This window comes from Thamnophis elegans, chromosome 9 (assembly GCF_009769535.1).
Source record: "Thamnophis elegans isolate rThaEle1 chromosome 9, rThaEle1.pri, whole genome shotgun sequence".
Classification (NCBI taxonomy): Eukaryota; Metazoa; Chordata; class Lepidosauria; order Squamata; family Colubridae; genus Thamnophis; species Thamnophis elegans.
The window spans coordinates 68,507,327-68,530,375 of NC_045549.1; the positions used below are offsets into that span (position 1 = coordinate 68,507,327).

General features: G+C 43.0%; 1 protein-coding gene across 2 annotated transcripts in view; it reads left to right on the top strand.

Annotated features, from left to right (window-relative positions):
- The window catches only part of TBC1D19 (TBC1 domain family member 19), a 71,798-nt gene extending 49,665 nt beyond the window's left edge, over positions 1–22,133 (top strand). For both annotated transcript variants that reach the window (XM_032224398.1, XM_032224400.1), the window contains exons 14-21: positions 991–1,075; positions 3,697–3,741; positions 5,625–5,657; positions 8,099–8,208; positions 9,245–9,336; positions 11,878–11,993; positions 15,175–15,245; positions 21,655–22,133. In XM_032224398.1, the coding sequence (XP_032080289.1) occupies positions 991–1,075; positions 3,697–3,741; positions 5,625–5,657; positions 8,099–8,208; positions 9,245–9,336; positions 11,878–11,993; positions 15,175–15,245; positions 21,655–21,732 (630 nt within the window). In that variant the 3' untranslated portion in view covers positions 21,733–22,133. The remainder of the gene's footprint in view (positions 1–990; positions 1,076–3,696; positions 3,742–5,624; positions 5,658–8,098; positions 8,209–9,244; positions 9,337–11,877; positions 11,994–15,174; positions 15,246–21,654) is intronic.
- The last annotated feature ends 916 nt before the right edge of the window (positions 22,134–23,049 follow it).

A 23,049-nucleotide genomic window follows, 5' to 3' on the forward strand; every position in this document is an offset into this window, starting at 1 on the left:
ATTTAGGCATGTTTGCAAGCCAAAGTGCATTCACACTCACATTTGCGAACTGGTAGAGAAAGTAAGTGAACAGCACCCTTGGAACATATATTAAATACAACATGTTTTGACAGAAGCAAGGATTGTATTTGCACAGCACTGGAAAAATGAGAATACACCTAGAGAAGAAGATGTAATTTTTTTAAAAAAATTAGATTGTGCAGAAATGGACAGATTGACATTAAAGATAAAAGAAAGGGGAGGTACAGAGTACTTTCAAACACGGGGTTTGTTTTATAAATGGTTGGATGACAGAGGTAGAGATTAGGAGTTAGAAAAGTATTGCTGCGTTAGCATATTAACCCAAACAATGCGCTGTTCACCAAGCACTTTTGTATGTAAATTGAAAATGTATAAATAAGCTAATTTTTAAAAAGTTCAAATACGATGAAGCGTACCTGTTGCTTTTCCAGGAACACATAAGCCATCATTCAGTTGGAGGGGGTTAATCAGTGGTGGGATTCAACCAGTCCATACCTATTCAGGAGAACCGGTTGTTAACTTTCTAAGCAGTTTTGGAGAACCAGTTGTTGGAAGAAATCTCATATTTTTTCCCCACTTTACAGGGCTAATTCTGTAAGGAAGGTAGGAAGGAAACATTCTGGTGTTGTTTCTAGCCTCATCTTTCTTGCCCTGCTTACAGAAACTGCCTCTCCGGTTAACCCTCATTACATTGTAACAGCTAAGGCGAAGCGCCCATCAAAGTGAGTGATGTTGAGTTGGCCACACCCACACAGTCACATGACCACCAAGCCACACCTACACAGCTGGTCATTAGAGCAGAAAACCCGTTGTTAAATTATTCGAATCCCACCATTGGGGTTGATCTAAACATTTTGCTTGTCCTTAACGTATAGTAAAACTTTTACCTTTGCAGGAAATGTCTATTTTGATATTCATTTAAAAATGAGCTTCAAAGTGAACTTTCTGATAAGTTTGTGTTTCCCGCAGGTGTTGCTTTGCTTCTCCCGAGACACTTCAGTGTTGGAACACTTTGAGTACAATAGTGCTACCCCACCCAGATCATTCATTCGAGGTAAAGACAGGTTTATTTGATATGCCCGAGCCGTACAGAGACCCTGAAGAGACAGAATATTTTATCAATGTTACTTGATGGTCTTAAGCGAACAAGGATTGGGAAATGGTTCAAACCTTGACTTCTCTGGTTCATGACACCCAATGCATTTAATTACCTCTTTCTTTGCATCTCATGAATATCTTTGGCAGGGTGGATTATGTAAGTCCTATAGAGGGAAAATGTTTGGGCCTTTTTTTGGCCTTCTATGTCAGGGGTGTCAAACTTGATTTCATTGAGGGCTTTGTTTGACCTTGGCGGGGGGGCGGGGGCGGTGTGTGTGTGTGCCTGGCCAGGGGGGGCGTGGCCAGCCTGACATCACTCATGTCGGGGGGTGCCTCCCGAGCTCTGTTTTTGGAGATGGCCTCCTGCAACCCTCTGTCAGTAAAAACAGAGGCCCTTGCGAGCTCCCTTTTCGCTGGCAGAGGCATCGCGGGCTGGTCCTTCGTTGTTCCCAGGACGTGCCTGCAGGCCAGATCTAGGCTGGATCCGGCCTTCTGGCCTTGAGTTTGACACCCCTATTCTATGTACCATATTTTTCGGACTATAAAACGCACCGGAGTATAAGACGCACCATGATTTTGAAGAGGTAAATTTTTTTTTAAAAAGTTTTTGCACTCTGTAGGACTCCCAAACCCTCTGCACGCCTCGTTTTTTGCAAAAAAAAAAAAAAAAAAAGGCCATGCAGAACTTTGAGAAACTTGTAGAGTGCTCCTGGGGCCGGGGGGGAGGGGGAAGCAAAAACGAGCAAAAACCAGGCAATTTTTCACAAAAATGGGCTGTTTTTTTTGCAAAAAAAAAAAAAAAGCATACAGAGGCTTTGGGAGGCTTGTAGAATGCTCCTGGGAATTCGGGGGGGGGGGGCAAAAACAGCCATTTTTGCTCATTTTTGCCCTCTCCAGCCCCCAGGAGCACTTTGCAAGCCTCCCAAACCCTCTGCATGTCCATTTTTGCAAAGGTGTCAAAGGGCTTCCATAGGCCAAAAATGCTGTATTCAATGTATAAGACACATCCAGATTTTCACCCTCTTTTTTTGGGAGAAAAAGGTGCATCTTATACTCCGAAAAATATGGTAATTCAGCTGCTGAAACAACAGTCAAAGAAAAAGATTGACGGGTACATTGAGTAAGCCTTGTGTTTGCTTGTATTCCATTTTTTAAAAATGAAAACAGATGAAAATCATTGCCTTACTGAATTATTTCTGTTGAGGAAAAGTTGTCTGCAGGCAGTTCTCGACTTACGAGCACAACCAACCCCCCCAAAAGAGCCTTTTTACCTATCTGTAATATTTAGTACCGTTTCTCTCATTTTAAAATTTAAGAGAATGTGCAGATTCACATTTCTTTCAAAACAGAGTAGAAAAAATAAGACCAAAAAATGTGTTTCTGATGAACTTTGCAATAGATGTGGTCCTTTAAAATTTACCTGTATGCAGGATAATAAATTTAATACATCCCAATATTCTTCTGGAAAAATCATTGCTTGAAATAAACTTTTAACCTGTGATAATGGTTGCTATTAAAGTATATCACATGTTGCATAATAGCTGGAAGAAAGTTAATCCAGTACTGGTTCTCATTCTAGATCGGGGTCGGCAACCTTAAACACTCAGAGCCATTTGGACCCGTTTCCCACAGAAAAGAATACCAGGAGCCACAAAACTCTTTTGACATCTAAAATTAAGATAACACTGCATATATCGGCCTGCCAAGGGTCGAAAAGCTCAATAAACTGCATGCAAGCACATGTCACACATTGGCGGTTGTTATGCATATTTTGAGCAACAGGGAGCTGCAGCAGAGGGATGAAAGAGCCACATGCGGCTCTGGAGCCGCAGGTTGCCAACCCCTGTTCTAGATCATTACTTTAAGCATAGTTTTACAGATAGTTCTCCATTTACAACGGCTCGTTTAGTGGCTGTCCAATGTCACAACAACATTTTAAAAAACGATGATCGTTTTTCACACTTATGACCGTTTAAGCATCCCCATGGTCTCACGATTTACATTTGGATTGCTTGACTCACATTTATGACAGTTGCAGTATCCTGGGGGGGGGGGGTCATGTAATCTCCTTTTGCGACCTCCTGGACAAGCAAAGTCAACCGGGAAACCGGATTCACTTAGCTAATTTAACAACTGCAGTGATGTACTTAACAAACGTGGAGAGAAATGGGGCCAAACTCACTTAACAAATTTCTCACTTAACACATAAATTTTGGGCTCAATTGTCATACGTTGAGGACTGCCAGTGATTTACAGCTCTGGGTGGATTGTTATGTTTGTTATTGTTTTCCTGTCCTCTGAATTTCATTCTAGTTCGGGGGTGTCAAACTCTCATCGTCACAGCGGCGTCACATGATGTATCGGGACTTTTCCCCCCTTCGCTAAACCGGGCGTGGGTGTGGCCAGTGCGTGACGCATCTGGCCCACGGGCCGGGAGTTTGACAGCCCTGCTCTAGTTTGTCCCTCTTGTTATTGTGACAGGTCTACATTTTTCAGATGGAAAACCTTGCGTTCTCTAGCTGCTTATTTGATTCTTGCTGTTTTATTTCTGGTGTTTTTTTTCTCTCCTGTGTATAGGGAAGCTTGGAATGGAACAATATGCTGTGTTTTATCCGCCAAACGGTAAAGATGTTATACCGTTGCCCCCTCTAGTGGGAACAGGGGGAACTACACCCGGTTTTAAGAATGGATTCTTTTGAATGGTGTTTCGTCCTTTGGGTGAAAAGAAATAACAACTGTTCAAAAAATTGGCAGACACTTTCTTTTCTTTTTTTTTTGCTTTCAAGCATTCCAAGTTTTTTTTTTCACGGCTACAGAGAAGTAGGCACAGAAGATTAAGGAACCGGTGCTACTGGATTTATTTGATTTTTCTTCCCCATCAGCCTTTTCTAGTAGGTCACAAAGGAGCAACGGCCTTTAAAAAAAAAAAAACATTTATTATCATTATTATGTAAGCTGTTCTAAACCAGGCTTCAAGCCAAGCTGAAATAGATCTAGATAATCCCTTTCATCCAAAAATTCCTGGTGCCTAGGATGACTGCACGTCGAAGTAATTTTGCTGAGAAATAGCAAACCTGACACTGGTTATGGTGGGGATCTTAAGAAAGAAAGTTCTCACTACACTTCGGCCTCCTAAAGGTTGACTAGAAATAGATCTTCCTCAAGAGCAGCACATGATGCTCCTTTCAGTCTGTTGACAAAGTATTTCTCATTAAGGCAGTTTGTGGCTGCTTTAATTAGCCAAGGAAGAGCAAGGATCAAATGCACACGTTCTCGAATGGGTTCAGGTCTTTAGGCTGCGTGCAGTGAATCCACTCTAATCCACCCAGAGAAAGGGATACCTTGCTACCCACAGAATTCACAATAAATGCCCCAACGTTATCCCATCATGTGTAGCCGAAGGGTCGCTGTTTATGGATTTCTCAGCTACAAAATGTCAGTTACTAATAAGAACACGGCTCAGGTAACATGGCTAACGGGGGATTTCTGGGAGCTGAAGATCACAAGTCTTGTAAAAACCCTAGTAAGACCACACCTGCAATACCGCAACCGATTTTGGTCACCATACTACAAAAAAGTATGTTGAGACTTGGGAAAAAGTTCAGAGAAGATTGACTAAGATAATCAAAGACCTGGAGACTAAAACATAGGAAGAATGGCTGCAGGATTTGGGCTTGGCTAGTCTTAAAAAAAAAAGGATTAGGGGTGACATGATAGCAGTATTCCAGTATTTGAGGGGCTGCCACAAAGAACAGAGGTGGCGAGAGCCGAGGTGGCGCAGTGGTTAGGGTGCAGTACTGCAGGCCACTTTAGCTGACTGTGATCTGCAGTTCAGCGGTTCAAATCTCACCGGCTCAAGGTCGACTCAGCCTTCCATCCTTCCGAGGTGGGTGAAATGAGGACCCGGACTGTGGGGGCAAGTTGCTGACTCAATTTGCTAAAAAAAATAAATTGTAAACCGCTTAGAGAGGGCTGAAAGCCCTATGAAGCGGTATATAAGTCAAATAAATAAATAAAACAAATTATTCTGCTTGAGCAGGGGGCTGGACTAGAAGACCTCCAAGGTCCCTTCCAGCTCATTCATTCTTTTCGAAAATGGCATCTAAGCCTGATTCTAACTCTTACCGCCGCAGAATTGTATGCTGCGAGTAAGGTGTTTTGCTCAAAATTATGGAATTTTTGTTTTCAAGTTTCCCAAAAGTGCTTTTTTTTTTTTTTCAAGAGGCAACTGGACTCTCTGGTTTTACTTTGAAGATGTTTTGCTTCTCATCCAAGAAGTTGCTTCAGCTCTTCTGAAGCTTATTGAATGAGAAGTGAAACGTTGTTTTTTTTAAAAAAAAAAACCCAGAAAGTCCAGTTGCCTCTTGAAAAAAAAACGTATCTTTGGGACAACCATGAGCTGAATGACAGAGAATCTCCATAGATTTTTTTTTAAAGTTTCCTATTTCTGAAAACACATACTCTTTGGACAGTAAGTGGAATATTTTTTCTCTCTCTCTCTTTAGGTGTCATTCCTTTCCATGGCTTTTCAATGTATGGTAAGTTGCTTTCACTAAAATTAAAAACTATGCATGACACTTGTATGGGCAGTCACTAGAGTAGGTCAACTCCATAGAAACTTGATGTTTATTTAGTACCCTGATGGTTTCAGAATCACCACCTTCTCTTAAGGACCTCATAATCCCTTGCGGGGTGGAGTCTGACCCTTCCTGTCACCATTCAGAATATGAGCCCCCTGGTGTTAAACTGTCCAATTGATGGTTGTGTAGAGGCTGCGAGTTGCCACAGTTGTTAAAACAGATCCCCCTCTATATGATCTCTCGCAACTTAATAACCTGGAGACCTCAGACAAACCTTAGATTTGTCAGGAGAACAATAAGGGATGAAATATTGAAGGGAGGTGAGCGAAGAACCGTTGCAATACAGGGGGAAAAAAAGGAAATCATGGTGTTGAAACAGATCCCCTGGAAGATAAAGAGATCTAAGGAGACAATTGAATTTTTGACAACAAAGCTGAATGAAAAAGGAATAAATTTTAGATGGCTGGTTCCGGAGGGGATCCTAATTAACTGGAACTCTAGAAGATATCGACTAGATTCTACCTTTTAAGGCAGCGGATTTCTATGAGAGACATGCAAGCATTTTTGAAGGGAGAAAACAAGGTGCACAAGAAGATAAGGAACCCGAAAGAAAACAGGGAGAAAAAAACAACAGAAGGTAGAGAGATGCAAAATGAAGAGGAAGACAAAGAGAAAGAAAACACTGACCAAGATGAAGAGGGACTAAGGACAGAGACAGAGAAGAATCACTAGGAAACCAAACCCCAAATATAACCGAGTAAATTGGAGAAAAGGATCCTTTCACTGAATACAAATGCATTAAATTCTCCTCCTAAAGGAAGGATTTTTTTGTTTTGTTTTACACAGTTACGGAAATTGGACACAGAAATAATTTGCCTACAAGAAACGCAAATCAAGAAACAACACTGTAAATTTTTAGAATGCAAATTGGGAAAGTATATTTTACATCAGCACAGCAAAAATAAAAAAGAGGAATAGCCTTATGTATGAAAGAATCATTGGATTCTAAAATTCTAAACTCAGATGGATGGCTTTTTCTGAGCTTGGGAAAAAAAAGTCAGAATTTGCATGGAGGTGCTATTCTTAGCAGCGTTTATGCACCTGCCACTTTTTAAGTAGTTGCCAGCGCACAAAAACAACACAGCTGCTTCTGAAAGTAGTGTGATCTACACAACCGATGTGGTGATCTTCATTCACCCAAATTATGGCTTTCCAGCAATCCTTTGACATTGGTCACTGGTAATACACAATGGCTTTATATGTGGTGCTATTTAATTCTTCCCAGTGTCGGTAAGCAGCATCTGAATGAATATTAAGGGGAAAAGAGACATTGTTGTTCCACAACTATAGTTTATTTCAGCATCTCTGAGCCGCGCAGTGGTTAGAATGCAATACTGCAGTACTTCCGCTGACTGCTGGCTGCCAGCAATTTGGCAGTTCGAATCCCACTGGCTCAAGGTTGACTCTACTTTTCAACCTTCTGAGGTGGGTAAAATGAGGACCCAGATTGTTGACGGCAATATGTGTTCTGACCTAGGCTTCCCTAGCAGCACAAAGCCGAGTCCTCGTCCCGATAAACCCCTTTTATTTAATTTACAGTGAATTCCTCTCCAGCAAAGTCTTTCCTCTCCCACAGTCTCTCAAGACAGTTCACAATTACCGACCTTTATGAGGCTTGTAGAGTGGCCAGGCTGATATCTTTCAGACATTGGAATACTTGGGAAGAATGCATGCTCATTCACATCCAGCAAAGTCTTTGAAGGGAGGATTTACAGTCACAGACCTTATCTGGCTTGGAGAGCTGACAGACTGATATCTGCAACACTTGGCAAGGAACCTCGGAGAGTCACGAACCAATTAAGCGAACTAAGTGTCTCCTGCAAACCCCACTCCTCTTTCGCTCCTCTTTTATTCTTTATGGGAGGGGCCGTTCACCGTCCACCTGTGGCCTTACTCCCAATTCGACCCTTGTTCCTTAGCTGTTCCCTTCATCTGGCAACTCTGTGCATGCGCACACTGGGAACAGGCTCCAGCTGTTTGTCTGCCTCACTGATCTGTGACTCCAAAGCCAGTTGATAACTGTCAGACTGTCTTGGCCCCCTCTCTGCCTCCGACACAGAGCCCTCATCAGGGCCTTCCCCAAACTCCAGGACTGACCCAGGTTCCTCCCCAACCTCCTCATTGTCCAAATCTGTTGCCAGATTCACTGGCTGCTGGCGGGCCACAACACTATGCTGCCTCTGTAAACTGCTTAGAGAGGGCTGTAAAAGCACTGTAAAAATATATAGGTCTACGTGCTATCACGATTGAAATTCATCTTCCTGAATGTTTAAAATTATTATACAGAACAGGTTATTATTTTTCCATTGCTAACAAGTGTTTCCTTTTTACGTTTTTAGTTGCTCCTCTTTGTTTTCTATACAATGAGCCCTCTAAGCTGTATCAGATATTTCGTGAAATATACGTGCGTTACTTCTTCAGACTTCACTCCATTTCTTCTCACTCTTCTGTAAGTTGGCTTCAGTGGTGGGATTCAATTTTTTTTTACTACCGGTTCTGTCGGTGTGGCTTTGTGGGTGTGGCTTTGTGGGTGTAGCTTTGTGGGCATGACAAGGGAAAGATACTGCAAAATCCCCATTTCCTCCCCACCCCACTAACCTGCTTTCCAGCTCCGTTCTCCTGTGCAGGGCAACAAAAGAAGACCCAGCCGATCAGCTGGGACTCAAGAGGCAGCAAATAGATCAGGGGCGGGGCCAGCCAGCTGGTATTTGCCGGTTCTCCGAACTACTCAAAATTTCTGCTGATGGTTCTCCAGAGCCAGTCAAAACCGGCTGAATACCATCTCTAGTTGGCTTGTAATGCATAATTTCAATGCTCTGAATAACACCCCATAATTTAAAAAAGAAAAAAGAAATCGCTTCATGGCCATCCGTGGTCCATCCAGGCCAACTGAAGCTGTTAACCCACCCAAAATTCCCTCATGGAGAATCTTCATTTAATCCTCCTTTGGAGTGAATAGAATAGAACTAAACTGAATTCTTTGTTGGCCAAGTGTGATTGGACACACAAGGAATTTGTCTTTGGTGCCAATGCTCTCACTGTACATAAAAATAAAGATACATTCATCACCAATCATAAGGTTCAACACTTAATGATAATCCTAGGGTGCAAATAAGCAATCAAATCATACTAGGAAACAATCAATATAAATCGTAAGGATACAAGCAACAAAGTTACAGTCATAAGTGGGAGGGGATGGGTGATAGGAACAATGAGAAGATTAATAATAATAGTAATGTAGACTTTGCAAATAGTTTGACAGTGTTGAGGGAATTATTTGCAAATAATAGAAAATAATACCAAAACTGCTATTGTCACAGGCTTGCAAATGATTTCTTGCAACATGCAAATGCAATCTTTGCTTATCGCTTTAAAAATGTAACAAGCTGTTATCTATATTGAATATTTCTAGTGTTTTAAAACCAGCGTAAGAGATGTAATATGGGGATGTCTGTTTTTTCTTTTAATGCTTCCTTATTTAAAAGGGGATTGTATCACTATGTCTGCTGTTTGAGAATCTCCTTCAAAGCCACCTCCCACAGCTGTTCTATCATCTTCGAGAAATCGGAGCACAACCGTAAGTATTGTCCTTCAAAGTGAAACATAAATGCATTAATTTGAGGCACATAGATTTGGCTTGACTTCTTTTCCTTCTTTTAATCTTCAAAAAGATCCTTGTCTGTTTGCACCAGTGCAGGAGACGACCTCGTCAGAGTTCGTTGCATAAATTCAAATCCAGAAAGCACACACAGATACCAACAGGTGGTTCCTCCAAGTAAACACTAGGCAGGGCAACTAGTTTCATTTCAGCAGACAAGCCCAGAAAGACTGCTAGTTTACTTCTCAGAGCAGCAGACTGCTTTCTTAAGTTTCTGTTTCAATTCTCTGCACAGACTCAGATATCTACGCTCCCATTGGCTGACTTAGTTGTTATGCCTATTCATTGGCTGACCTTGTTCTCATGTCTCTCCCAGTCATGAATATTTTAACAGACCTGAATTCTATTTTGTAAGACACGTTAGCCAACTTTCACCATGCCATGTCACACAACGATATCATTTCCTTTTTTAAAAAATTAGCTAACACCCCAAAAGTGTACATTTTGCCCCCTTAGGAGCACCTTTCTGGAGCATGAAAATCATAACCTTTGATTTAATTTTTTAAAAAAGTGTAGTCTCTGTCAAGCATACCCTCTTTTTCCAAGTGATGATTTTACTGGTCCCAATACTGGATTATTCAACACAAAATGTCTAAACTTCTAAAGGTGATGTGTAAGCAGAGTTATCCTGTTCAAAAACAATACAGCTTTTGTGTGTTTAACATCTTTAAGCTGATAGACCAAATTCCCTGTCTAAGGATAAGTTGCAAGAAAAAGGTAGGGGCATATTGCTTAAAAAAAGGGGGGCCCTTAAAATGCACCTTTGAATGCCAGGTAGGACATTCTGAAAAAGCTGAAGATTTCTGCTTTAAGGCATCTCTCCAAAGGTATAAAGTAAGGCTTATCTAAATACAAGAAATGTGGCTAAGACGCTGAGCTTGTCAATCAGAAAGTTCGGCAGTTTGAATCCCTACTGCCACGTGACGGAGTGAGCTCCTGTTACTTGTCCCAGCTTCTGCCAACCTAGCAGTTCAAAAGCATGTAAAAATGCAAGTAGAAAAAATAGGGACCGCCTTTGGTGGGAAGGTAACAGCATTCCGTCCTTTGGCATTTAGTCATGCCAGCCACATGACCACGGAGACATCTTCGGACAGCACTGGCTCTTTGGCTTTGAAACGGAGATGAGCACCGCCCTCTAGAGTCTGAATGACTAGCACATATGTGCAAGGGGAACCTTTACCTTTAAATACAAGAAGCAATGGGTGGAAGATCATTAAAGAGAGATCCAACCTAGAACTAAAGAGAATTTTTTTTGACATTGAGAACAATTAATTTGTAGAACGAGTTAGTTGCAGAAGTTGTGAGTGCTCCAACAATGAAGGTTTTTCAGAAGAGATTGGGCAACAATTTGGGAGGAATGGTATAGGGCAGGGGTGTCAAATTCAAGGCCTAGGGCACAGATCCAGCCCACGGAGTGCTAATATCTGGCCTGCGGGACGGCCTGGAAACAGCAAAGGACCAGCCCATGATGCCTCTGCCAGTGAAAACGGAGCTCGGGAGGGGCGTGTGCAGTTCCCAAGCTCCGTTTTAGTTGACAGAGGGTTGCAGGAGGCTGTCGCGGCTGAAAATGGGGCTTGGGTGGGGGCCGGTACGCATCTCCAGAGTTCTGTTTTTGCTGGCAGAGGGCTAGCAAAAGAAACTAAAACAAAAGAAGAAATGCTTCCCCCTTTGCATTTGAGCATCCAAGAAAGGACAGGAAAGGAGAAAGAGAGAGAGGAAAGACAAAGAAAAAGAAGGGAAGATGGGAAGAGAGCAAGGAAGGAGAAATAAGGAAAGAGGGGAAGGAAGAAGAAAGGAGAATGAAGGGGAGGAAAAAGAAGAAAGGGGAAGAAGGAAAGAAGACAGGAAGGAAGGAAGGAAGGAAGGAAGGAAGGAGATTATAATGAGAGGGAGGGATGGTCTGAGGGAAGTCCTGCCTTAGGACTTGGCCACCACATGCGCCCCCGACATGAGTGATGTCACTGCCTCCTGCCCCCCCCCCCCAAGGTCAAATACAACCCTGATACGGCTCTCAATGAAATCGAGTTTGACACCCCTGGTGTAGGGTTTCCTGTTTGATCTGGCGGTTGATCTAGAAGATCTTCCAATCCTCTGATTCTTTATTCTGTGATGTTTCAAATACCCACAGATACGTTTACTCTTATTTCTAGCACGTGTTCTACCTTTGGAAGCGATTTTTTGTTTTGTTTAGAATTCTTTAGTTTGAGATAATCCAGTCAGTTTTAAGAAGCTGGGAGGAAGTACACCTTGAATCCAGCCAGCTGGGGCTCAAATACATCAAGTTAACTCTCGCATTCGAAGAAAGAGCTTTTTATAACAAATAGGAGAGAATTAAAAGTTTCAATGTAGGGTGGAGGAATCTATATAAAAGTATGCAAGCCGAAGAGCCAAGCTACAGAAGCAGTGGGTCTCTTAAGTAGAGTAAAAAATAATAATTGTGTGTTTTTCACTGTTTTTCAGGCTAAGAATATCATTTAAATGGATGGTCCGAGCATTTTCTGGATACCTGGCTACTGATCAACTGCTGTTTTTGTGGGACAGAATTTTGGGATACAACACTCTGGAAATTCTGGCTGGTAATGTTTATGGGACAGGAGTTTAGTTTAGTTTAGTTTATTGATAGGATTACCTAATCTGACCCTCTGTGAGCGGCCAGACAGGAAATCCATAATCCAAAGGCAGATTGAATAAGAAAGCCCAAGATCCATAGGTTTAGACACTAGTCTTTGTGGAATTATTGTGTTAAATGCAGAGCTAAAACCTACAAAAAGCATCTGCACACAGCCTCCACCCTCACCCCCAGTCTTCAGTGGTGAAATTCAAATTTTTTTACTATGGGTTCTGTGGGCATGGCTTGGTGGGAGTGGAAGGGGAAAGAAACTGCAAAATCTCCATTCCCTTCTTACTCCAGGGAAGGATACTGCAAATCTCCATTTTCTCCCCAATCCAGGGGAAGGATACTGCAAAATTTCCATTCCTTTCTCACTCCGGGGGAAGGATACTGTAAAATCCCCATTTCCTCCTCACTCCAGGGGAAAGATACTGTAAAATCTCCATTCCCTCCTTACTCCAGGGGAAGGATACTGCAAAATCTCCATTCCCTCCTTACTCCAGGGGAGGGATACTGCAAAATCTCCATTCCCTCCTTACTCCAGGGGAAGGATACTGTAAAATCCCCATTTCCTCCTCACTCCAGGGGAAAGATACTGTAAAATCTCCATTCCCTCCTTACTCCAGGGGAAGGATACTGCAAAATCTCCATTCCCTCCTTACTCCAGGGGAAGGATACTGTAAATCTCCATTTCCCCCCAACTCCAGGGGAAGGATACTGCAAAATCTCCATTCCCTCCCCACTCCAGGGGAAGGATATTGCAAAATCTCCATTCCAACCCCACTCATATGTGCGAGGGGAACCTTTACACCCTCTTTTTATCAGTGGTGAAATTCTTTTTTTTTTACTACTGGTTCTGTGGGCATGGCTTGGTGGGCATGGCAGGGGAAGGATATTGCAAAATCTCCATTCCCACCCCATTCTGGGGCCAGCCAGAGGTGGCATTTGCCCTGCCATTTCCATCAGAGAAAAAGGCAAAAAAGACTCTTCTCATGTGAGAAATGGATTTCTTGAGCGGGTGGATTTTCTTCAGTCCCTGCAGAAATCTGGAAATTGCGGCTTAGTTGAATCGGGGAGTCTATCACTGTGATTAAGCAGACTTTCTGCCATTAAAACCACAATGGCTTGGTTTGCAAGTACTCTGTAATTGCAGCAGAGTCAAAATGAGACGTTTGTTGATTACCTCCTACTTCTACTATCTCAGCTGCTTTTGCCAAAAGATAAAATTATTGCACAGCTTCATATCAAATTAGCATTAATGAACCACTGATTTCTCCTCCCTCCCTCCCTTTTTCCTTCCTCCCTCCCTCCTTCGTTCCTCCCTCGTCCCTCCCTCCCCCTTTTTCCTTCTTTCCTTCCTCCCTCCCACTCTTCTTTCTTTCTTTTTTCTTTCCTTCGTTCCTTCCTTCCCTCCTTCCTTTCCTTCCTTCTTTCCTCCCACCTTCATTTCTCCCTCCCTCCCACCTTCCTTCCCTTCCTTCCTCCCTCCCCTTCCTTCCTCCCTCCCTTCCCTTCCCCTTTTTCCTCCCCCCCAACTTCCCTCTCCCCTCCCTCCCTCCCTCCCTCCCTCTTTTTCCTTTCTTCCTCTCCTTTCCTTCCTCCATCCCCACAGTCAGTGGTACATTTTTGCTAATTTTGTGTGTGTGTTGTGTGTGTGTTTGTATGTGTGTGTAGATAGATAGATAGATAGATAGATAGATAGATAGATAGATAGATAGATAGATAGATAGATAGATAGATAGATAGATAGATAGATATGGTACTTTTCGGAGTATAAAATGCACCATGACTTTGAAGAGGCAATTTTTTAAAAAAATGTTTTTGCACTTTGCAGACCTCCCAAAAACAGGCCCATTCCCCCCCCCCCAAAAAAGGGCATGAATAGCCTTTAGGAGGCTTGTAGAGTGCTCCTGCGGGGGTGGGGAGGGGAGTATAAGACGCACCCAAATTTTCAGCCTCTTTTTTGAAAGAAAAAGGTACGTGTTATACTCCGAAAAATACGGTAGGTAGGTAGGTAGGTAGATGATAGATAGATAGATAGATAGATAGATAGATAGATAGATAGATGATAGATGATAGATAGATAGATAGATAGATAGATAGATAGATAGATAGATGATAGATGGATAGATAGAAATATAGATAGATAGATAGATAGATAGATAGATAGATGATAGATGATAGATGATAGATGGATAGATAGAAATATAGATAGATAGATAGATAGATAGATAGATAGATAGATAGATAGATAGATAGATAGATATTCATTCTGCATAAACAATTGAGATGAGCGTTATTGCTTTGGCCATTTTATTTGTTTTATTCTTAGTTTAGAGCAGTGGGTCTCAACCTTCCTAATTCTGCGACCTTTTAATACAGTTCCTCATGTTGTGGTGACCCCCAACCATAAAATTATTTTATGTTTTCCATATTTTTTTGAAAATATGTGTTTTCCTATGGTCTTAAGCGACCCCTGTGAAAGGGTCGTTCGACCCCCCCAAAGGGGTCCCGACCCACAGGTTGAGAACCATTGGTTTAGAGAGAGAGGAAACAATCCAATCGGGAATTTATTCATATTAATGTTTCGTTCTCTTATTCTTCAGTAGGAAAGCTAAGCACTCGCTTCTTCTCAGCCCTGTGGATGTTATTCCGGGCAAATCATACCTAACATTAATTGTGAGCCAATCAATCCTTCCGTTCCAAGTTCCTTTGTATATCGAAGAGTGGGACTGCAGCTGCTATCCGCCCCCTCCCCCTCTTTGTCCCCCTTCCCCCCCCTTCTCTTTTGCCTCAAAATAGGGGCAGTGAGATAACAGGTATCAAGGAAATCCGCGGGAGTGGCCCTTAACAAATTAAAATAACAGGCCAATGCGTGGGTAGAACTTGTAAGCCAAACGCTGTAATGTGCTTTAGAGAAAATTTGGGCTATACATGTACCCAGTGGATGTTGAAGCTCTCTTTAAATATTGCTTTTGTTTCGCTCTCTCAAATTGGCAATCCCTTTTCAAGCCAGGAGAATATTGAACGGCGCTCAAGAATAACTAGACCAAAAGTATCGTTAACAACTAATTAGTATGGCCGCCAGTCTAAATGCTGCGCATTCTTTTTTCTTCCCCCCCCCCCCCCCCCCCCCCCCCCCCCAGTGCTGGCAGCTGCTGTGTTTGCTTTCCGAGCGGGGAATCTGATGGAGGTGACATCACTAGCCGCAGCTGAAGTAAGGATAAGTTTCAGTTGTAGAAATATGGAAATAATGTTTGACGTCTCGCCAGCCAGGGTAATTCGAGCTTCACGGGGCACATAGCTTTGCGGTGTCAGGCTCTCGGCTGAAATTTTTTTACCCTGGAAGAAGTTCAGGAGATGTTTTGAAAATGCAGATTGCAATTCATTAAAAAACAAAAACAAAAAACCAACCTCAACTGTTGAAAGGGGAAAAAATAATTAATTTGGATTGTAAACCTTCGACATGGGTTCCCCCCTCCCCTTTTCAGTTCTGCTCTGAGTTTTCATCTGATTGCTCTCCCCTTTAATAACATCCGCAGAGTTCTGCAAAGAATAGTCAAAACATGGCTAAGAGAGTGCCACAAATAAGCTTACTGTAGCTATTTTTGGTTTTCGGTAATATTTTGTTCTGCCTTGTTTCTGAAAATGCCTTATCACTTTCCATGTAAAGCAGTGGTGTCAAACTCGATTTCATTGAGGGCTGCATCAGGGTTGTGTTCAGGGATGGGATTGAAAATTTTTAGTAACTGGTTCTCTGCCCGGTGGCTGGGTGGGTGTGGGCATGGGGGCGTGGATTACTCAGCCTCCTGCACCATGGCGGAAGGGGGGGCGTTTTCCCTCTCCCCAGGCTGTAGGAGCTTTCCTCGAGGCTCTGGGAGGGCGAAAACGTTTTCCCCCAGGTTCTGGAGGCTGGAAACAGGCCCGTTTCTGGACTTCCAGAACTTCCGGGAGACCCATTTTTCACCCTCCCCAGGCTCTGTGTGGACCCTGCGCTTACCTGGCATGATAAACAGCCGCCTGGAGACTCCTGGGAGGGGTGGGGCGGGGCCAGCCAGTCCTTCCAACTACTGGTTCGGCGAACCAGATGCAAAATTAGCAATTGGTTCACCTGAACTGGTCCGAACCAGTTGAATCCCACCCCTGGTTGTGCTTGATCTTGGGGAGCCAGGGTGGGTGCGACCAGCTTGACGTCACTCATGTCAGGGGTGCCTGTGGCGACCCGAATGCTCTGCCAGCAAAAATGGGCTCTTGACACCCCTGATATAAAGCATTCGAGGATTCAGTGAGTTTTCTTCCCAGCTAAGTTATGCTTGGAATTGTGACTTTATTATAAGTTACAGTTATTTTATATTTCTTCCACATCCATCCTTAACATGAATTTTCTTTCCCCTTTCCCTCCAGCCTTTGTTTTCCTCTTCTTACATAACTATTCAGAAACTCTACTTGAGTAAACAGAACTCCTGACAAATTACCCATTTGTAACTGGGACGAGTCAGTTTGAGTTTAAAACCAAAGCATAACGAAAACAGCTGGCCACAGTGCGGTGACCAGCATTTGGTTTTGATAGCTATTCTATTATTTTTCCATTATTTACTTTGAGTAGCCTCTTGGTGGGGTGGGTGGGGGTGGAACCATGAGAGAAACCAAATAAATGAAATAATAAATAGCATTTACCTCTTTAGAAGCAGCACTAGAAAATTAGTTTTGCATTGGAAGGTTAACCCCAAAAGAATCCATAGCTGTTTACTCAGGAATACTGTAAAACAAAACAAATTCGTTGAAAACAATCCAAATAACGATAAAAGAGAACAGAAATGTTAGAGCGGGTGTAGTGCAGGGTGTGAAATTCAAGGCCCATGGGCCGGATCTGGCCTGTGGAGTGCTTAGATCCGTGACCCGTCAAAAGGGTGAACGACAAAACCGCGCCCGACTAAACCGCGTCGCTGATGTCATCAACGTGGCGACAACAGCCAGCGCGGAGAAAGAAGGGCGCTTTAAATAGCGCGTTGAAAGAAAGCCGATTCAACTTAAGGTAAGGGTTAGCTTTAGGGTTAGCTTTAGGGTTAGCTTTAGGGTTAGGTTAAGGGTTAGGGTTAGGGTTAGGTTAAGGGTTAGGGTTAGGTTTAGGTTTAGGTTTAGGGTTAGGTTAAGGGTTAGGATTAGGGTTAGGTTTAGGTTTAGGGTTAGGTTTAGGGTTAGGTTAAGGGTTAGGTTTAGGATTAGGTTTAGGGGGGTTAGGTTTAGGGGTTAAGTTTAGGGTTAGGGTTTACAGCGTGCTTCTGTCTCCACGCTGTTGTCGCCCTGTTGATGACGTCAGCGACGCGGTTTAGTCGGGCGCGGTTTTATCCTTTGCCCTTTTGTCGGTGAACCCTTAGATCTGGCTGGCCTGGAAACAGCAAAGGACTCTGTCCACAGTGCTTCTGCTAGCGAAAATAGAGGGTGGGGGGCAAGCCCCGTTTTTGGCCACAACGGCCTCCTGTAACCCTCTGCCAGTGAAAATAGAGCTCGGAGAAGGGGGTCATTCGCTGGCAATCAAAACAAACTAAAAACAAAACAAACGGAGAAATGTTTCCCCTTTGGCATTTGAGCGTCTAAGAAGGGACAGGAAAGGGAAAGAGGAAAGACAAAAGAAAGATGGAAAGAGAGCAAGGAAGGAAAAAGAAGGAAAGAGGCGAAGGAGGAAGAAGGGAGAATGAAGAGGGAAGGAAAAAGAAGAAAAGGAAAGAGATTATAATAAGAGTGAGGGAGGTTCTCAGGGAAGCCCTGCCTTAGCACCGCCATCACTGGTGCCCCCGACATGAGTCCTATGTCACGCCCATCATGGCCACGCCCCTTGGCTACACACTAGTGGTGGGATTCAATTTTTTTATACCAGTTCTGTGGGCGTGGCTTGGTGGGTGTGGCAGGGGAAGGATACTGTAAAATCTCCATTTCCTCCTGATCAGCTGGGACTCAGGAGGCAGAGAATAGATGGGGGCGGGGCCAGCCAGAGGTAGTGTTTACCGGTTCTCCGAAGTACTGAAAATGTCCACTACCGATTCTCCAGAAGTGGTCAGAACTTGCTGAATACCACCTCTGCCCCACGGCCTTCAACCCAGCTCCCCGAGGTCAAACACAACCCTGATGTGGCCCTCAATGAAATCGAGTTTGACACCTCTGGTCTAGTGGGTAAGGCACCACACTAGGCAGCGGAAGACTGTAAGTTCAAAGCCCTAAAAAGTCAGCTAGGTGACTTTGGGCCATCTCTCAGCTCAGCCCACCTCACAGGATTGTGGTGCAGAAAATAGGAGCAGGAAGGAGTATTAGGTATGTGTGCTGCCTTGAGTTATTTGCAAAAATAGCCAAGGCAAGATATAAATAAAATAATAATAGCAAATCAGACTCGCCTTTATTGATCTCTTTATTGTTAGCGTAAAGAAATGCTTCGTTTGGAAGCTTCTAGCCATTAGTTCTATTTTGTGATTATAAATATTATAATATTAATAAGAATTAATATTATAATATTAAAAAGAATTTCATGTTTTATGTTCCCATCTGGTTTATAATCCGGATCTTCAAGGTTCTGGAAAAGTATTTGGTTCTGCATATGTTTTATGTACAGTAATTAGCTGCACGTTAAGCATTCTTTAATATATAATGAAGTTTAATGTCCTCTCACATTAAATCCAGTTCGCCTTTGATTCATTTTTTCAAAGCCAAATGTTTAATGAACATTAACAATTTTTCAGACGGGCATCCAGAACAGTGGTGGGATTCAATTTTTTTTTACTACCAGTTCTGTGGGCATGGCTTAGCAGGTGTGGCATGGCTTGGTGGGCGTGGCAGGGGAAGGATACTGTAAAATCTTCATTCCCTCCCCCACTCCAGGGGAAGGATGCTGCAAAATCCCCATTTCCAGTCAGAGGTGGTATTTATCAGTTCTCCGAACTAATCAAAATTTCCGCTACCAGTTCTCCGAACTAATCAAAATTTCCGCTACCGGTTCTCCAGAACTGGTCAGAACCTGCTGAATGCCACCTCTGATCCAGAATAGTATTGAGTTTGGTGGCATCAACTGTCATTTCCTATTTTTATTACAGAAAGTTGTAACCAAGTGAATGGTAACCTATCACTAGCATAGCATTTTCTGTTCTTTTAAGAAATCATCATTTTCCATGTGAGAAATACAGAACAATGCATCCTGTACCTTATACATTATCTATCTATCTATCTATCTATCTATCTATCTATCTATCTATCTATCTATCTATCTATCTATCAATCATCTATCTATCTATCTATCTATCTATCTATCTATCTATCTATCTATCTATCTATCTATCTATCTATCTAGAGCCAAGGTGGCGCAGTGGTTAAATGCAGCACTGCAGGCTACTGCTAGATCAGCAGTTCAGCGGTTCAAATCTCACCGGCTCAGGGTTGACTCAGCCTTCCATCCTTCCGAGGTGGGTAAAATGAGGACCCAGATTGTTGGGGGCAATATGCTGACTCTCTGTAAACCGCTTAGAGAGGGCTGAAAGCCCTATGAAGCGGTATATAAGTCTACTGCTATTGCTATTGCTATTGCTATTGCTATTGCTATTGCTATCTATCTATCTATCTATCTATCTATCTATCTATCTATCTATCTATCTATCTATCATACACTATATGATACAATGTACTATTACAGAATCTAGTTCTGCTTTGGATACCACAAAGCCTCCTCCCAGAAGGTAAAAAAGAAAACCAGTCATAGAGAGTATGTCCTAGACCAGTGATGGTGAACCTTTTCGGCACCGAGTGCCCAAAGTGGAATGTGCATGCCTGCCTGTTTTTTGGGGCATTTTTTGGCCATTTTGGGGGTGTTTTCAGGCCTTTTTTCCACTGTGTTCAGGCCGTTTTCCAGTCTGTTTTTGCCCCCCAAACGCCCCCAAAACATCCTGAAAATGGTTTGGAAAATGGCCGTTTCAGGCTGTTTCCTGGCGCTCCAGTGCCTACAAAGACCTGCTGGGCAGCATGCAGAGAGGGCTTTGTGTGCCACCTCTGGAACATGTGCCATAGGTTCGCCATCACTGACCTAGACAATTTTGCAGACCTTCAAGATCACTGATATGCCATGTCCTGAATTAGAAGTGAACTTCCAATAATCTTTTTTGCTGTCCTCACCACTCTGTGCCCAGCCTTCCTGTCCGAACCGGTAATACTTCGAACAGCATTCTCTTAAGTTGGTAACGTCAAGCCACGGCATAAAGTGTTACTTTCAAGTAAAAAAAAGTAATAAAAATGCTACTTTGAAAATGAAAGGGCATGAGGTTGAAGCCCAATTAAAACCACAGCTTTATAAGACTTATAATTTAACCCAAGCCGGATAAGGATTCTTAACGCACAATTATTTTTAGATACAAGGTGAAATTTTAGACTCCCTTCAGCATCAGTGAGGCATATTAGAACGAGGTCTAAATCCCAAAATAAAATTAAAAAAAAAACTGTTTACTTGCTCACGCTGTGTGCTTTCATTCAGCCTCTTTTTCAATGAACTTGGAAGTTTAACCTTGATCAAAGTTGAAAGGCTTTTCAATAGACCCAACCTGTTGTTTTCAAAAGTCAGTTGGATTTGAAGACGTTTTGCTTCTCATCCAAGAAGCTGCTTCCGTTCTGATTGAATCGTGGCGGATGGAAGGATTTATATTCCTTGCAGACATCTGAGAGTCGTTGAGGCCACTTGGACCTTTATCTGCGCCTTCATTTGCACCCAAATAGTGCAAATGGGTGTGGCTGCTCAGGTGACCCCAAAGGCACAGATAAACTTCCAAGTGGCCTCAATGACTCTCAGAAAGAGTGCTAACGACCAGCTGGCTACAAGGAATATACTGTATTTTTCGGAGTATAAGACACACCTTTTTCCCCTCAAAAAAGAGGCTGAAATTCTGGGTGCATCTTATACACTGAATACAGCATTTTTGCATCCCAAAACCCCACCCCATTCACCAAAATGGCCATGCAGATCCTCTAGGAAGCTTTTAGACAGCTCCTAGGGGCTTGGGAGGGCAGAAAGGAGTGAAAAATGGCCCATTTTCCCCACAATTTTACCCCCCCCAACCCCCAGGAGCACTCTGTAAGCTTCCTAAAAGCTATCCATGCCCCCCCTCTTTATGAAAAATGGGCTTGTTTTCGCAAAAAATGGGCCGTTTTTTGCTGTCCCCCCCCCCCAACAGCGTCTAAAGGCTGTTCATGCCTTTTTGGGGGGGAAAACAGGCCCGTTTTTATGAAAAACGGGTCATTTTCGTGAGGTTTGCAGAGTGCAAAAACTTTTTTTTTTAATTTGCCTCTTCAAAACCTTGGTGCATCTTATACTCCAGTGCGTCTTATAGTCCGAAAAATATGATAAGTCCTTCCATCCTCCTTCTGTCACACCTGAAGAAGCTTCTTGGATGAGAAGTGAAACGACTTCAAGGAAAAGCAAAAGCCAGTTGCCTTTTGAAAAAGCACCTTTGGGACAACCACGACCTGGATGACTGAGATTCTCCACGGGTGCTTGTCAAAGTCAACGCAGAAAACGTCCCTGTGCATTGATCAATGAAGAAGTTACTTGCTGATCTTTCCTTTTATGAAATAATATAGTTTTCTCCTTTTCTTTCCAGGCTGTTCTCGCTGATCTTTCAACTCTGAAAGTTATGCCTCTTCTTCAGATTTTTCTCTTCGCCACTGGCTCTTCGTAACCCTCCAAAGTGATGGAGCTGCTCTGCTAGATTTTCAATCAATACTGATAATAATAATAATAATAATAATAATAATAATAATTATTAGAAGAAGAAGAAGCCATGCAACCATTTTGCCCAAATTAACAATTTAACAATTATGGTTTTGCAAGGAATTGAGTATGCAGCTCTTACCCTGGTAATCTTGCCAAAGGCTGTTGTGCACCACCTTTTCACGGCTGCTTGCTGTTGTATTTTAGTCAAGCTGTGATACCTGGAGGTAGCGCAAATCAAAAAGGGAATCTTTTTCTTGAATGCATGTAGTATTAAGTGCAGGACGAAAGGGGGAAATCGATTAACTCTAGATCACAGTGCTGTCTTGGTGCCATAATAGGTGGAAAGGAATCCCCCCCCCCCCCCCCCCCCCCGTAAATTATAATCTGTCATCGAGTCAAAGAATGGAGTGGTATCGTATCCTCACAATCAAGAGGCTGTGAGTTCCATCCTAGGTAGAGGCAGATATTTCTCTCTATGGGCACAATGAGACTATATCTGCTGAACAAAACTCCGCATTGGTGACAGGAAGGGCATCGGGCCATTCAACACTCTAGCTAGCTCTATTCAGTTGCCCAGACTCCTCTCCACAAGGGATTATGGGGTCGTTAAAAGATGATGACTATTTCACCTTATAGTTTTGTCCGCAATACTTGAAGAAAAAAAGCATTTGCAATATTTAATTTTTCCAAATTGAATGATCGCGACAAATGGTAGCCATGCTTCCCTCTAATGCCCTTTGGGTTATTTCTGGTGAACTGAGCTGTTGGTTTTAGTCAACTGGAGGCTCCTAAATATTGTAGAAAAGTGCAAACGAGGCAATGAAGGCGCATGCACTCGCCCGCACACACACACGACATGCACACAGTTAAGATCAAGCACCAAGATGTTTAGCGGTCGTTTGGTTTCTTTTGCAAGCTTAAAAATCAGCAAAACTATTCCATTTTGGGGAAATGAAATGAGCACACAAAAAGACTTGGGGGAAATGTCTCATTCCGAGGGGTGGGATTCAGCTGGTTCGGACCGGTTCGGACGAACCAGTAGCTCCGACGATCAGCTGAGCCCGCCTGCCTTTGCGCTTTGCTTACTATATCCTCTCAGCTGATTCACGCGGTAGAGCAGATTGCCGTGACACAGCTATATTGCTCCCCAGAAGTAACGTGGAAGGGAAGTTTTTGTTAAAACTGGGCACGCGCATGGAGCGCACGTCACCGAACCGGTTGTTGAGCCAGCAGGATCCTACCACTGCTCATCGCATATCCGCCGTTCCCAAAATGCAATTGA